The 16,005-nt window shown below is 36.8% G+C and overlaps 1 protein-coding gene across 5 annotated transcripts in view; it reads right to left on the bottom strand.

The window, feature by feature from the left end:
- Positions 1–16,005, bottom strand: part of Lrrc69 (leucine rich repeat containing 69) — a 121,442-nt gene that overhangs the window by 27,761 nt on the left and 77,676 nt on the right. Inside the window, exon 7 of one of the 5 annotated variants that reach the window (XM_074068824.1) lies at positions 5,201–8,098. The exons of the other annotated variants lie outside the window; for them this stretch is intronic. Within the exon in view, the coding sequence (XP_073924925.1) occupies positions 8,087–8,098 (12 nt within the window). The 3' untranslated portion in view covers positions 5,201–8,086. Of the gene's footprint in view, positions 1–5,200; positions 8,099–16,005 lie in introns of those variants that run through there. 5 annotated transcript variants of the gene reach the window in all.

Raw genomic sequence — 16,005 nt, 5'->3', positions numbered from 1 at the left:
GATTTATATCCTTACTAGTTAATACTGAAATACCAATTATGTCAGAATTATTGATAATTCCCTAATTGCTGAGGGCTAACAAGTCAGATGGTAGAGTTATAGCATTTGGAAAAAGGCAAACGCATCCAGATGAACTATCATAAAGGTTAATACTGGAGACTGAGTAACATTTTTAATCTACTATTTTCCATTTGTCAGCTCACTATTTTAGAAGGCAAGCATGATAGAATTTCACATTCACCTGAATAGAAGCCATTACAATATATTTGTTTTTTCTTTTCTGTTTCGTATTAAGAATAAAGATCCATCTATCATCCAGTTTCTCCCTCTTTGAGTGCAAACTCTATTAGAAGAAGAATATTCTGCAAAGCATAACAAGGGCAGCCAGACGCTGGCATTATCAAATGGGTTCTCCCTTCATGATAAAGTATTTACAGTAAAGGTCAGCATTCTCCAAGTTTAAAGTTTATTCCTGAAGAGATAATTAAGAAATTGAAATTTTTTAATAGAAAGGGAGGCTTCTAGCCAAACTAGTTTTTGTATAATCTGTCTACTTAAGAGGAAAAGTAGCTTTATACTAACCCCCCAAAAACAGATAAAAGCGACTGTATATCAGTATGGATAATCTCGTTATCATTCCCATGTACTTTGTGCATATTTTCTCTCTGTAAACAAAGCACTAAGCATTAAAAGAAAACCATGTTTGAACTGACCCTCACTGCATACTCAAATCTCAATTTTCTTTATCAATTTATATAACTGTAAATATCATTAAACTTATTTAAAATGAATAAGCTCATACTAAATACTTATCCATTGTCATATACTTTTTTCAAATACCTACTAAGCATTACTAGTTTAACTTTTTAAATTTGGTTCTGTCTTGTTTTTGTAGTACTGGAAACTGAAACTAGACATGTACACACCAGGCAATTGCTTTCCCATTGAGATACATCCCCAACCCAGGTCGTTTCAGAGCAAAACAATTTTCCTTTTCAAAAATTTTTCTCTAACAATTTTTTTTTATTTCCATGCCTTTTGTCTATCAACTGATCTAGCTATATAATTCTAGATTTTGAGTTATTTTCCCTTTGTTTTCCGTCCATTGTCATTGTAGGTGATTTTTTTTTTAACATTTCTTCCAAACCTCTTCATTGTTTCCCCTTGTTTGCATGCAGTTTTACCAAAATGTGCTTACATATAGATTTATTCATCTTTGTTCTACTTGGCACTCAAGTACTTTTTAAATCTGAGAAGTCATCTCTTGTTAGCAATTGAATATTTTCTGCTATTGGGTAGAGACTAGAAGTCTCTAGTTTATTTTTTAACTATTGTGTTTTCAATCCATTCTACATTTGCATGCCTCCTCTTTTTATAATGTCCTCAGACCTACTGAACTGATAAAAATAAAGTCTAATTTCCCTTTTCAATTTTTTTAAAAATGAAATTATATAGATGTCAAATTTCCTTATTCATGTTCATTTCATGTTATTTTTTTTTTGGTGGCAACTAATATTTACCTGACATTGTGTGTGTGTTTGTGTGTGTGTGTGTTTAAAATATTACAAACATTCTCTCATCTACCTGGCCTGAATATCAGTGGCTCTATGTTTGACATCACAGGTCAACAGAAGGAAAGTCTTATCTCTCATTTACAAGATGTTCTTCTAAATACATGCGGGAATGACTTGTGATATCATCAACCCACATATTTATTTGCATACTCTCTCATGGTTCAATCTAAAAATGTGCGTGCTTTACTGCAGCAATGTGAGACCCAATGGTGATATCATGAGAAATCAGGTAAGCTGAAGCACTTACACTGTTATTTGATAGATTTGAAACTTGAAAACAAGGTACAGAACTTTGCTCAGACTTAGTTATCTCATCTGTGAATACAGCCAATGAATACCAAGTCACAAAGTTAATATGAGAGTTGGGAACTCATGTTACTCACCTCCTAAGGAAAACTTCCTTTAAACCTCCTAAGTCATTTCCCACCCTCCCTGTGACTCTGTAGCATGTGTACACAGTTCCTTTAAGTAATACTTCCTTAGTGGTATGGACTATGTCTTGGATCGAAAGAGCCTAGCACATTACCTTGCAGATACAAGGTATTGAAAGCAAAAATATGTAAAAAATCATTTTATAAGTGAAAAAGCATTACTACTAGCTACTTTCTAGTTATTTAAAGATTTCCATCTCAGTCCTTATCATTCTCACTCTAGAGACAACCCACTTTCAGACAATTGAGAGTGTACTCCATTCCTAATAAACTTTACTGTCGATTTCATACTTAAAAACAAAAACCCTTTCCTACCTCTTCTTTGACTTATTTAGTTCTCTAATGTGATGGAATACATGAGGTTCATCATATTGTTACCAAATCATAGCTCTACAAAACATTAAATATATCAGGACAGAATCAAAACGTTAGTCTTCCCGACAGCGTACAGCACACACTCACTTTAAGCTTTAACTTCTACTAGCTTCTTCCATGACCTACATAACATGCATACAGGTCCCCATTTTAAAAATCTTTCCTCAAGCTTTCTCCACCCTATGGGGAACCCCCTGTAGTGCTCTTATCTTTAACCATTACATTTGGTAGTGATTAGTAAACACTTGTTATCACATCTGTGTTTCCATCAGGCTTCCTTTGGTACAACCTGCTTCCAACCCTGCTACATAGTGACATAAAGACAACGTCTTCCTCCTCCAATTTTCTATCCTGCTTTTCCCTCTCAACTTGGCATCTTTAATAATCTCATTCTTGACCTCATATTGGAGTAGAAAAGAAGCCAAATTTTCTCATGTTCAGAGAATAGTGTGATAGAGTTGGAAAAGGATCAGAAAACCAAAAGGACTTCAATGTCAGATCAAGAAGACATAGGATGCATGGGTAGAGAAAAAATGAAATTATGATTGGAGCTGAAGTGAAAACTAAAGTAATAATACAAAGGACCAATGAAACAAGATTGACAAACCCTTAGCCAAACTAACCAAAGGAAAGAGGGAGAAGACCCAAATTAACAAAATTAAAGATGATTAAAAGATGACATTATAACAGATACCACTAAAATCCACAGGATTGTTAGGAAATATTTTGAAAACGTTTATTCCAATAACTTGGAAAATTCAGAAGAAATTTCTAGACACATATGACTTACTATATTTAAGCCAGAAAAGATACAAACATGTTAAACAGAACAATAACATACTACAAGACTGAAACAGTAATAAAAATCCTCACAACAATGATAAACCTAGATGGATTCATTGGAGAATTCAACCAAACCTTTAAAGAAGAACTAACACCAATGTTCCTCAAACTATTTTATAAAATACAAAAGGAACCAGCACCATGATTTCATTCTAGGAATGCAAGAATGGTTCAACATATGCAATTTGGTGAGTGTGATACAGCACACAGACAAAAGCACGGAAAAGAATCACATAATCATCTTAATAGATGCAGAAAAAGCCTTTAACAAAATCCAATATCCTTTTGTGATTGAAGCCCTTCAGAAACTAGAAATAAAAGGTTCATATCTAAATATAATAAAGGCTATGCTGACAAACCTGTAACCAGCATTATTTTCGGGGGGAAGTGTGGGGAAGGAGAACTGGGGTTTGAGCTAAGGTCTTCATGCTTGCTGGGTAGGCATTCTGCTATTTGAGCTATGTCCCCAGCCCAGCCAACACTATTTTGAATGGGAAATAACTAAAAGCATTTCCTCTAAACTCTGGAATAAGACAAAGGTATTCATTATTACCACTGTTACTCAATATAGTGTTTAAATTTTTAGCCAGAGAAATAAGGTAAGAGAAAGAAACAAAAGGAAACAAATAGGAAAGAAAGAAGTCAAGCTATCACTATTTGCAAATGATATGATCCAATATTTAAAGGATTCTAAAGACTCCATTAGAAAACTCTTAGATCTGATAAATACTTTCAGTTGCAGAATACAAAATCAACATATAAAACTCAGTAGCTTTTTTTCTTTTTGCTGTTCTGTAGCTTTTTTATACACCAACAATAAGCCTTCTGAGAAAGTCAGGAAGACAATCCCATTTATAATAGTCTTTAAAAATAAAATACCTAGGCATAAACTCAATCTAAGATGTTAAAGACCTGTCCAATAAAAACTGTAAAACACTGAAGAAATAAATTGTAGAAGACACTAGAAGATGGAAAAGCATCCCATGTTCATGAATCACTGCAATAAATATTGTTAAAATGATCATACTACTGTAAGTAAAATGCAAATTCAATGCAACTCCAATCAAATTCCAATGACATTCCTCAATTCTTATGAAAGCACAAAAGATCCCCAACAGGCAAAGCAATCCTGAGCAAAGAGAACAATGCTGGAGATATCGTAATATCTGACTTAAAACTATACTACAAAGCCACAGTAACAAAAACAGCACAGTACCAGCACAAAAACACAGATAAATGGAATAGAGTAGAAGATCTAGAAATATGCCCAAACAGATACTATTATCTGATTCTTGACAAAGATGACAAAAACTACACTTGAGAAAACGTAGCCTATTTAACAAGTGGCTAGAAAAATTGGATATCTACATGCACAAAATGGAAAAAATCAAGTCAAAATGGATAGAAGAACTTAATCTAAGACCTGAAACTACTAGGATTAAATACAGGGGAAACACTTCAAGAGATAAGCCTGGCAAGAATCTTCTGAATAGAACTCCATTTCTCAGGAAATAATGTTCAGGCACAGTTGCTCATTCCTGTAATCTCAACTACTTGAGAAATGGAGATCAGGAAGACAGCAGTTTGAGGCCAGCCTGGACAAAAAGATAGGGTGGCCCCATTTCAACCAATAATCTGGGCATGATGGTCACGCCTGTTAGCTCAGCTACTTGGAAGGCATAAATAGGGGGATGGTGGTCCAAGTCAGCTAGGGCAAAAGCATGTGACCTTAGTCAAAAATATAACTAAAAAGTGAAAAAGGACTGCAAGTCAGGCTCAAGTGATAGAACACTTGGCTAGTAAGTGTGAGGTCCTAAGTTCAAATCCAAGTATCACCAAAAAAATTGACAAATGAGATTGTATCGAATTAAAAAGCTTTAGCACAGCAAAAAAAAAAAAAAAATCAACAGAATGAAGAGACAGCCTCCATAAACAGGAGAAAATATTTTCCAGATATTCATTTGACAGAGGATTAATATCTAGAAAACATAAAAAACTTAGAAAGTTGAACAATGAAAAAGCAAATAATACAATCAACAAATGAGCAATGGAACTGAAACTGTTGTCCATGTAAAAATGGACCATAAACACATGGAAAAAAAATGTTCACCATACTTAGCCATCAGGGAAATGCAAATAAAAACTATATTGAGGTTTCACCACACTCTAATCAAGAAAACAAACTGGGCACTAGTGGCTCATACTGTAATCTTAGTTCCTTGGGAGACTGAGATCATGGTTCAAGGCCAGCTTATGCAAGTTCATGAGACGCCCCCCATCTCAATCAATAGCTGGGTGTGGTGGCACAGTGTGTGTCTGTCATCCCAAGCTGGTAGAAGGATGAGATCAGGAGATTCATGGCTCCAGGCCAGGTTAGCTAGGCAGAAAGTTTGAGAGACCCTCATCTCAATAGAAAAAAGTTGGGTATACTGACATGTTCCTGTCATGCCAGTAACAATGAAAAGCCTTTTCATTTTGCCTGGGCAAAAAGTAAGACCCTATCTCCAAAATAACCAGAATAAAAAGGACTAGAGTTCAAAGCCCTGAGTACAAATCACAGTGTTGCCAAAAAGAAAAAGAATACAAATAAGAACAAATGCTGGCAAGGATGCAGGGGAAAGGGAACTCTTATTTACTACTGCTAGTGGGAATGTAAGTTAGTCCAGCCACTATGGAAATCAGTATGTAGGTTCCCTAAAAACCTAAAAATAGAACTTCCATGTGATTCAACCACACCACTTCTGGGAATATAGCCAAAAGAATCAAAGTTGGCTTATTATAGAAATAACTCCACACCCATGTTTATCATGGCACTATTCATAATAGCTAAATTATGGAATCAGCCTAGATACCCATCAATGGATGAATGAATTAAAAAAAAGTGGTATATATGCACAATGAAGTTTTACTCTGTGATTGAGAAGAATGAAATTATGCTGTTTGCTGGGAAACAGATGGAATTGGAGATTATCCTATTAAGTGAAATAAGGCAGTCCCACAAAAAGAAGTAAGACATTTTTTTTTCTCATTTGTTTGGCTAAAGGAGAAAACAACAAGATTATGAAAGTAAAGAAGGGACTACTCTACTAGAGAATTGGAAGGGATTAAGAAAGAGGAAGAGAGGAGTAAGAAAGAGTAATAGAGGGAAGTGAGATAATCAAATTACATTATATGCATGTATGGAAATGTCGTAACGAAACCTGTTACTTTGTACAATCTAATATACACTAATGAAAAGAAGAAAGCAAAACATGTAGGAGAAAAAAAAATTCTTATTAATCATTTATTCTGCTCCCATTATTAATCACCTGCTATGCTAACCATTGTGTATGCATTACCTCATGTGTCCTTCACCACAGACCTGTGGATAGGTGCTATTATTGCCATTTGACAGATGAGGAAGATGAGCCTCAAGAGGAAATTAAGAAATACAGGAGCAAACAGTGGGGCTGGTCATCAAGCCTGAACTTTTAGATTCCAATCACCTTATTATCCCACTTCTCCTAGGAACACTGAGTTTCTCAAGAGCCAGGATTTTGTATTCCCAGCCACTGGAAAAGGACCTGACATATAATAGGAAAAAATAAAGAAGAGTTTGAGTGAATAAATAAATGCTGATAGTAGAAGACTCTTTGACATAAATATTGTAAAGTTATTTGAAGTAAATGGGGAATAACTGGATTAAGAAGCACGTCTGGAAAGATGGTCCAGCATGTCTGGTTAAGAGCAAGGAATCAAATGAGTTTTCTCCCCAGAGTCTCTACTTGGAAACTGGGTGAACTTGGCAGATTTACTTGACTTCTTTGTGTTTGGGATTTCTCATTACTCAGGATCCTGGAGTATTTTAGACATTAACTGAGGTGTGAGATATTCCAGGTGACAGCACAACATCAGACACACACTGGTTACCAAGTAAGTGTTGGCTATGGTTATTTTTATTAGGTTGAAATTTCTCCAAGAGACACTTGAAAAGAGACTACAAGCTCATAAGGTGATTTGGAGGAGGAATCTTTCAGAGACAAAATGAACATGGCAACTTGTCCAAGTTGTTCAGAACATGGCCAGTGGAAAGCAGGGCATTTTGGCAATTATTGCCAAGTAATCTGACATGTTGCACTCATTACATGTCTCTTGACTGCAATAATCAATTCCAGATGGTAACGGCAACAATTCACAGATATATTATATATGTGATCAGGACTATGTATTTACTCCCATTGTGAGAGCCAACATATATTTCTATCCTCATTTTCCCACTGATGATCTCTCTTTTCTCTTGCTATTTAATATCCAGCTGGTTTTGACTTTTAAATTTCTCCTAAACAAGTATTTCAGTGTTCTCTTTGACTACATGATTAGTTCTGAGTCCAGGCCTTACTGGCAGCAGTTCTGCCAAAATTTTTCCTCTGATACATTTGATTTAATATATTTATAACCTAATAAAAAGAGAAGTTTGCATTCAAATCCAAATCTTCTGATTCTCCAGTCATTCAGTAGAAATGAAATACCTACAAAGCACTGAGCCAAGCTATGGCTTTGTAATGGTGAATGAAATCAAAATGATCCTTGAATTCTTTGAGTTTAGGTTCAATAGTAGAAGTAGAAAGAAAATATCAAATAAATAAATAACCTCAGCTTTGCTAAGTGCCATTAAGACTTCAAAACTTTCTAGCATAAACACTTATTTAACTTTGAGGTTTTTTCTCTTCTTTTGCTGTGGAGTGCACGTGTCTGATCGCTGTCCCGGCCTCCTGCAGGAGAAGTGAGCAGCTCCGTGGATGTCGCTTGGACTCCGCTTGGTTCCGGATAACCATGTTTGCCTCCTGCCAGAAAGTCTCCAGTGCTTCTTCATTCGCCAGCTTCTCACCCATGGTTCTTTGTATGAAAAAGGCACAATTCAAAGAGAAGATTACTAAAAGCATCTTTAATAAAAGAGATTCCAAGATGGCAGCTAGAGGGAGGAAGCAGAAAGCGTGCCTCCTATAGTGAAATCTTGGAGAGACACTGGAGACACACCTTGCAGGCAAAACCACTGAGAAGAGGCAAAACTTTGACCCCTCCACACCTCCAGCCAGCGCAGAGAATCTCCACTTCACATTAAACGGAGAAACCAGGAGGGACCCCGGGCCGCCAGTCACCCATGCCCAGACGGCTTGGGAAGACTTGGACAAGGTGAGCTTAGCAATACCGCAGTATTCCCACAGACAACCCTGGGCCAGAGCAGCATAGACCCCTGGACAGACCGACCGCCACCCAGGGAAAAAAGAGAAACTGACTAATAAGCAATAAGAACAATAAAGACATGAGGAAAAGAGGGTGGGGCACATTGAGCACTGAAGATTGGGGGGAAGGGAATCCTTCCTGGAACTGTAAATAAACAAGCCAGGTGGGCCGGAGAGGCACCCAGCAACCAGGAGTGGGAAAGCTTGTGAGAGTGGCAGAGGGAGGAAAACTGCACAGGAGAGGAGGGAAGACGCACTTCCCAAATGAGCTGTAAACAAACATGGCGGCTGGCAGGAGCAGCAGCACCGCCCAGTAATCAGGAGCAGGAAAGCTTGTAAAAGTGGCGGTGGGAGGAAAACTCCATAGGAGAGGAGGGAAGACCCACTTCCCATGTAAGCTGTAAACAAACACGCAGGACTGAGAAAGCAGGTACAGTGTCACCTCCCCCAGTGTGCTTGGAAAGGGGAAAGCTTGTAGCACAGGCTCGAGCACAGGAGAACTCTGGGTAAACAAAGCCTGCAAGGCCAGGTGAATGTTAAGCTCACCCCTGAGATCTGCATAAATAACGCCTCCAGCAACAGCAGGCTGACAGCAGCGGGCAGGAAAGCCACAGCCACAGATACCATTCACAGAACTGTCTCCAGACTCTTTCTTTTTATTCTTTTTTCTCTCTCCCTACCTTTGATGAGAGAACAACTGAACTACACCTGCATGCTGAAAAACTTACTGAAACTGTATTGCATTTGAACTTGGGACACTAGGTGGGTTTTTTTTTTTGTGCACTTTTGTTCTACTTTATGCATCCCCTTTGATGAGACAACTACAGAACAATATCTGAGGCACCATCTCCAGGATTGGAGACTGAGATGGACACCCAAATTATTAAACTGAAACTTCACTGCATTTGAACTTGGAGTTTTTTTTTTTTAATTTTCTATTTTTCATTTTGTTTTATTTTATTTATATATATATATTTCTTTCATTTACTTATTTTTTACTTTTACTCTTATCTTTATTCTTTTTATCTTTTAGTTTCAATCCTCTCTCTGTCTCTTTAATACCTGTTCAGCTTACTGTCAATTAGTACACTAACGCTCCCTGTTTATACCTTCGAAACTTTCTTGTTTGATTCCTTGCTTTGTTTTCTCCTACTTGTCTGTTTGTTTTTCCCTTTTCTTTAACTTCTTCCTTTCCATCTCAGCTCACCCTTCCATTCAAATATTACCATTGTTATTATTACAAGCTAGAAAATACTTAATTGCACACAGTACAAGGACAGTAACAACACCAAGGACAATGACAGGAAGACAGAAAAAACAGGGAAACCATTTCCCCACAGCAAAAAATTAGTACAGGAACCAGAGGGGAATGAAGAAAACAGATACTCAGATCCAGACTCCAACAAAATGAAGATAAACTATGCCAAAGGACCCAATGAAGCCCACAAGAATAATTTAAAAGAAGACATACTACAGGTACTCAATGAGAATTTTATAGAGATGATACTGGATAGGGTCAACCAAAATGTACAGGAGACACTCAAGAAATTCCAAGACAACAAAAATAGAGAATTTGAAAAAGCAAAAGAAGAAATAAAGGAAACCATAGAAGCACTGTATAAACACGAAAGTAAAACAGAGAACACGATGAATAAACGGATAAATGAACTCAGGACAAAAATAGAGAACATTAAACAGGAAACCACCCAGGATATGGAAAACCTCAGAAAAAAAAACAAAACAGAACTGCAAAACAAAACGGAAGGCCAATCCAGCAGAATAGAACAAACAAAAGACAGCATCTCAGAACTTGAAGATGAAATGGTAATTAAAGGAAAAACCGAAGAACTATTAATTAAACAACTCAAGACCTGTGAAAAGAAAATGCAAGAACTCACTGACTCCATCAAAAGACCAAACTTGAGAATCATGGGCATCAAAGAAGAAGAAGAGGTGCAAGCGAAGGGAATGTGTAATATATTCAACAAAATAATAATGGAAAATTTCCCAAATCTAGAGAAAGATATTCCCATACATATGCAAGAGGCCTCCAGGACACCAAACAGACCAGATCAAAATAGAACTACCCCTCGACAATATCATCATTAAGACAACAAGTTCAGAAACTAAGGAAAGAATATTGAAGGCTGTAAGAGAGAAAAAACAAATAACATACAAAGGTAAACCCATCAAAATCACAGCAGACTTCTCAACAGAAACATTAAAAGTAAGAACAGCGTGGTATGAGATCTTCCGGGCACTGAATGAAAATAACATCAACCCCAGGATACTCTGCCCAGCAAAACTATCATTCAAAATAGATGGAGCAGTAAAAGTCTTCCATGAAAAGCAGAAACTAAAACAATATGTGACCACAAAGCCACCACTACAAAAGATTCTTCAACGGATTCTGCACACAGAAAGTGAAACCTTAACTTAGGTACACACAATCAAAATTCAAGCAACTAAGACAAGTAAATGACAGGAATCCCCACATACCTATCAGTACTAACACTTAATGTTAACGGACTTAATTTACCCATCAAAAGGCACTGCTTGACAAAATGGATTAAAAAGGAAGATCCAACAATTTGTTGCTTACAGGAGACCATCTCACCGACAGAAATAAGCATAAGCTTAGGATGAAAGTCTAGAAGAAGATTTACCAAGCCAATGGCCCCTGAAGACAGGCAGGAGTAGCAATACTTATCTCTGACAAAGTAGACTTCGAACCTACATTGATCAAATGAGATAAAGAAGGACATTCCATACTAATAAAAGGGGAAATAGACCAAAAGGAAATAATAATCATCAACCTGTATGCACCCAATGTCAACACACCCAATTTCATCAAACATACCCTGAAAGACCTAAAAGCATATATTAACGCCAACACAGTGGTTGTGGGAGACTTTAACACCCCATTTCATCAATAGACAGGTCATCCAAACAAAAAATCAATAAAGAAATCCAAGATCTAAAATACACAATAGATCAAATGGACCTAGTTGATGTCTACAGAACATTTCATCCAACTTCTACACAATATACATTCTTCTCAGCAGCCCATGGAACCTTCTCCAAAATAGATCATATCCTAGAGCACAAAGCAAGCCTCAGCAAATATAAGAAAATAGAAATTATACTGTGCATACTATCTGATCACAATACAGTAAAAGTAGAACTCAACAACAAAAGTAAAGACAAAAAACATGCAAACAGCTGGAAACTAATAAATCATTATTTAATGAACAATGGATCATCGATGAAATAAAAGAGGAAATTAAAAAGTTGCTGGAAGTCAATGAAAATGAAAACACAACCTACCAGAACCTATGGGACACAGCTAAGGAAGTCCTGAGAAGAAAATTGATAGCCATGAGTGTATATATTAAAAAGACTGAAAGATCCCAAATCAATGACCTAACGATACATCTCAAACTCCTAGAAAAACAAGAACAAGCAAATCCCAAAACAAATAGAAGGAGAGAAATTATAAAAATAAGAGCTGAAATCAATGAAATAGAAACCAAAAAAACCATACAAAGAATTAATGAAACAAAAAGTTGGTTCTTTGAAAAACTAAACAAGCTTGATAGACCCCTGGCAAACCTGACTAAAATGAGGAGAGAAAAAAGCCAAATTAGTAGAATCAGGAATGCAAAAGGGGAGATAACAACAAACACCATGGAAGTCCAGGAAATCATCAGAGACTACTTTGAGAACCTATATTCAAATAAATTTGAAAATCATAAAGAAATGGACAGATTTCTAGATACATATGATCATCCAAAACTGAACCAAGAGGAAATTAATCACCTGAATAGATCTATAACACAAAATGAAATTGAAGCAGCAATCAAGAGGCTCCCCAAAAAGAAAAGTCCAGGACCTGATGGATTCTCTGCTGAATTCTATCAGACCTTTAAAGAAGAACTGATACCAACCCTCCTTAAACTGTTCCATGAAATAGAAAGGGAAGGAAAACTGCCAAACACCTTTTATGAAGCCAGTTTTACACTTATCCCAAAACCAGGCAAAGACACCTCCAAAAAGGAGAACTATAGGCCAATCTCCTTAATGAACGTTGATGCAAAAATCCACAACAAAATAATAGCAAACCGAATTCAAAACACATCAAAAAGATTATTTACCAACCACGTAGGCTTCATCCTGGGGATGCAGGGGTGGTTCAACATACGAAAATCAATAAACATAATAAACCACATTAACAGAAGCAAAGACAAAAACCACTTGATCAATAGATGCAGAAACAGCCTTTGATAAGATCCAACATCATTTCATGATAAAAGCTCTAAGAAAACTAGGAATAGAAGGAAAGTACCTCAACATTATAAAAGTTATATATGACAAACCTACAGCCAGCATTATACTTAATGGAGAAAAACTGAAACCATTCCCTCTAAAATCAGGAACTAGAGAAGGATGCCCACTATCTCTACTCCTATTCAACATAGTACTGGAATTCCAAGCCAGAGTAATTAGGCAAGAAGAAGGAATAAAAGGAATACAGATAGCTAAAGAAAGTGTCAAAATATCCCTGTTTGCAGACGACATGATCCTATACCTTAAAGACCTAAAAAACTCTACTCAGAAGCTTCTAGACATCATCAATAGCTACAGCAAGGTGGCAGGATATAAAATCAACATAGAAAAATCATTAGCATTTCTATACACTAATAATGAGCAAACTGAAAAAGAATGTATGAAAACAATTCCATTCACAATAGCCTCAAAAATAATCAAATACCTAGGTGTAAACCTAACAAAAAATGTGAATGACCTCTACAAGGAAAACTATACACTTCTGAAGAAAGAGATTGAGGAAGACTACAGAAAGTGGAGAGATCTCCCATGCTCATGGATTGGTAGAATCAACATAGTAAAAATGTCTATACTCCCAAAAGTAATCTACATGTTCAGTGCAATTCCCATCAAAATTCCAATGACATTCATTAAAGAGATCGAAAAATCTACCGTGAAATTTATATGGAAACACAAGAGGCCACGAAGAGCCAAGGCAATACTCAGTCAAAAGAACAATGCTGGAGGTATCACGATACCTGACTTCAAACTATATTACAAAGCAGTAACAATAAAACAGCATGGTACTGGCACAAAAACAGACATGAAGACCAGTGGAACAGAATAGGGGACCCAGATATGAAACCACACAACTATAACCAACTTGTCTTTGACAAAGGAGCTAAAAATATACGATGGAGAAATAGCAGCCTCTTCAACAAAAACTGCTGGGAAAACTGGTTAGTAGTCTGCAAAAAACTGAAACCAGATCCATGTATATCACCCTATACCAATATTAACTCAAAATGGATCAAGGATCTTAATATCAGACCACAAACTCTAAAGTTGATACAGGAAAGAGTAGGAACTACTCTGGAGTTAGTAGGTATAGGTAAGAACTTTCTCAACAAAACCCCAGCAGCACAGCAACTAAGAGATAGCATAGATAAATGGGACCTCATAAAACTAAAAAGCTTCTGTTCATCAAAAGAAATGGTCTCTAAACTGAAGAGAACACCCATAGAGTGGAAGAAACTATTTGCCAGCTACACATCAGACAAAGGACTGATTACCAGAATATATAAGGAACTTAAAAAACGAAATTCTCCCAAAACTAATGAACCAATAAAGAAATGGGCAAATGAACTAAACAGAACTTTCTCAAAAGAAGAAATTCAAATGGCCAAAAAACACATGAAAAAATGCTCACCATCTCTAGCAATAAAGGAAATGCAAATTAAAACCACACTAAGATTCCACCTCACCCCTGTTAGAATAGCCATCATTAGCAAACCATCAACAACAGGTTTTGGTGAGGATGTGGGGGGAAAAGGAACCCTCTTACACTGCTGGTGTGAATGTAAACTAGTACAACCACTCTGGAAAAAAATTTGGATGCTACTTAAAGAGCTAAACATTGATCTACCATTTGATCCAGCAATACCACCCTTGGGGATATACCCAAAAGACTGCGACACAGGTTACTCCAGAGGCACCTGCACACCCATTTTTATTGCAGCACTATTCACAATAGCCAAGTTATGGAAACAGCCAAGATGCCCCATCACTGATGAATGGATTAAGAAAATGTGGTATCTATACACAATGGAATTTTATGCAGCCATGAAGAAGAACGAAATGTTATCATTCACTGGTAAATGGATGGAATTGGAGAACATCATTCTGAGTGAGGTTAGCCTGGCCCAAAAGACCAAAAATCGTATGTTCTCTCTTATATGTGGACATTAGATCAAGGGCAAACACAACAATGGGATTGGACTTTGAGCACATGATAAAATCGAGAGCACACAAGGGAGGGGTGAGGATAGGTAAGACACCTAAAAAACTAGCTAGCATTTGTTGCCCTTAACGCAGAGAAACTAAAGCAGATACCTTAAAAGCAACTGAGGCCAATAGGAAAAGGGGACTAGGAACTAGAGAAAAGGTTAGATCAAAAAGAATTAACCTAGAAGGTAACACACATGCACAGGAAATTAATGTGAGTCAACACCCTGTATAGCTATCCTTATCTCAACCAGCAAAAACCCTTGTTCCTTCCTATTATTGGTTATACTCTTTCTATAACAAAATTAGAAATAAGCTCAAAATAGTTTCTGCTGGGTATTGAGGAGGGGGAGAGGGAAGGGGCGGAGTGGGTGGTAAGGGAGGGGGTCGGGGCAGGGGGGAGAAATGACCCAAGCCTTGTATGCACATATGAATAATAAAACAATTAAAAAAAAAACTTTGATAAACACATTTCCATAGCAAAACATCAATGTATTAAAATACTAAAAATTGAAATGGTTAATCCTTACTCATAAAGAAAACTTATAGGCACAGAACTTTTATAGTAGAGTCCAACATATATGTAACTGTATTAAGGAAGTTTTCGCTCATTAAATGTTTCCTCTTTTTAACTTTGTTTTTCTTTTTTCTTTTTTAATTACTCACTGTAGCATTATTTAAGACAGCAAATGACAGAAAACAACACAAAGGACCATCAAAAGGGAACTGGTGGATTAAATCATGGGACGTTTAAATAATGAAGAAACATGCAGCCAGAGAAAGACAAAAACAGAGATTATGTCCATTCAATTTAAGTGGAAAAAAAAACCAAGTAGTGTATATGGAATGCTGCTGTTTCTCACTTGAGCCATGCCTCCATCCCTATGGAGTACTTCCTTTTTCTAAGAAGGGAAGGCCTCCTTTCCCTGGAGTTATAGAATAACTCCCAAACAGCCTCTAGCTTCTTAGGGTTGGGTGACTTCTGCGAACCCCAAAGAAGAAAGCAGTGAGAGAATGTAGGGCAGGGATGGGCCATGGACACTGAGAGTGGGTTTTGGCCACGTGAAGAATAGAGTTGCTAGGAGTCTTTGACTCCTGGGGCTCTGTGGAAGACAGATTAATAAATTTGTTTTTCTTACATACAAGTAAATATGCCTTGTACAAACATCATTTTTTCAGGACTTGGTCGAGAAGAGGGAAAAAATAGCCTTCCTTTTAGAATCCCAATTC

The sequence above is a fragment of the Castor canadensis genome, chromosome 3, assembly GCF_047511655.1.
Source record: "Castor canadensis chromosome 3, mCasCan1.hap1v2, whole genome shotgun sequence".
NCBI classification, from domain to species: domain Eukaryota; kingdom Metazoa; phylum Chordata; class Mammalia; order Rodentia; family Castoridae; genus Castor; species Castor canadensis.
This window is presented reverse-complemented; position numbering and strand designations above follow the sequence as displayed.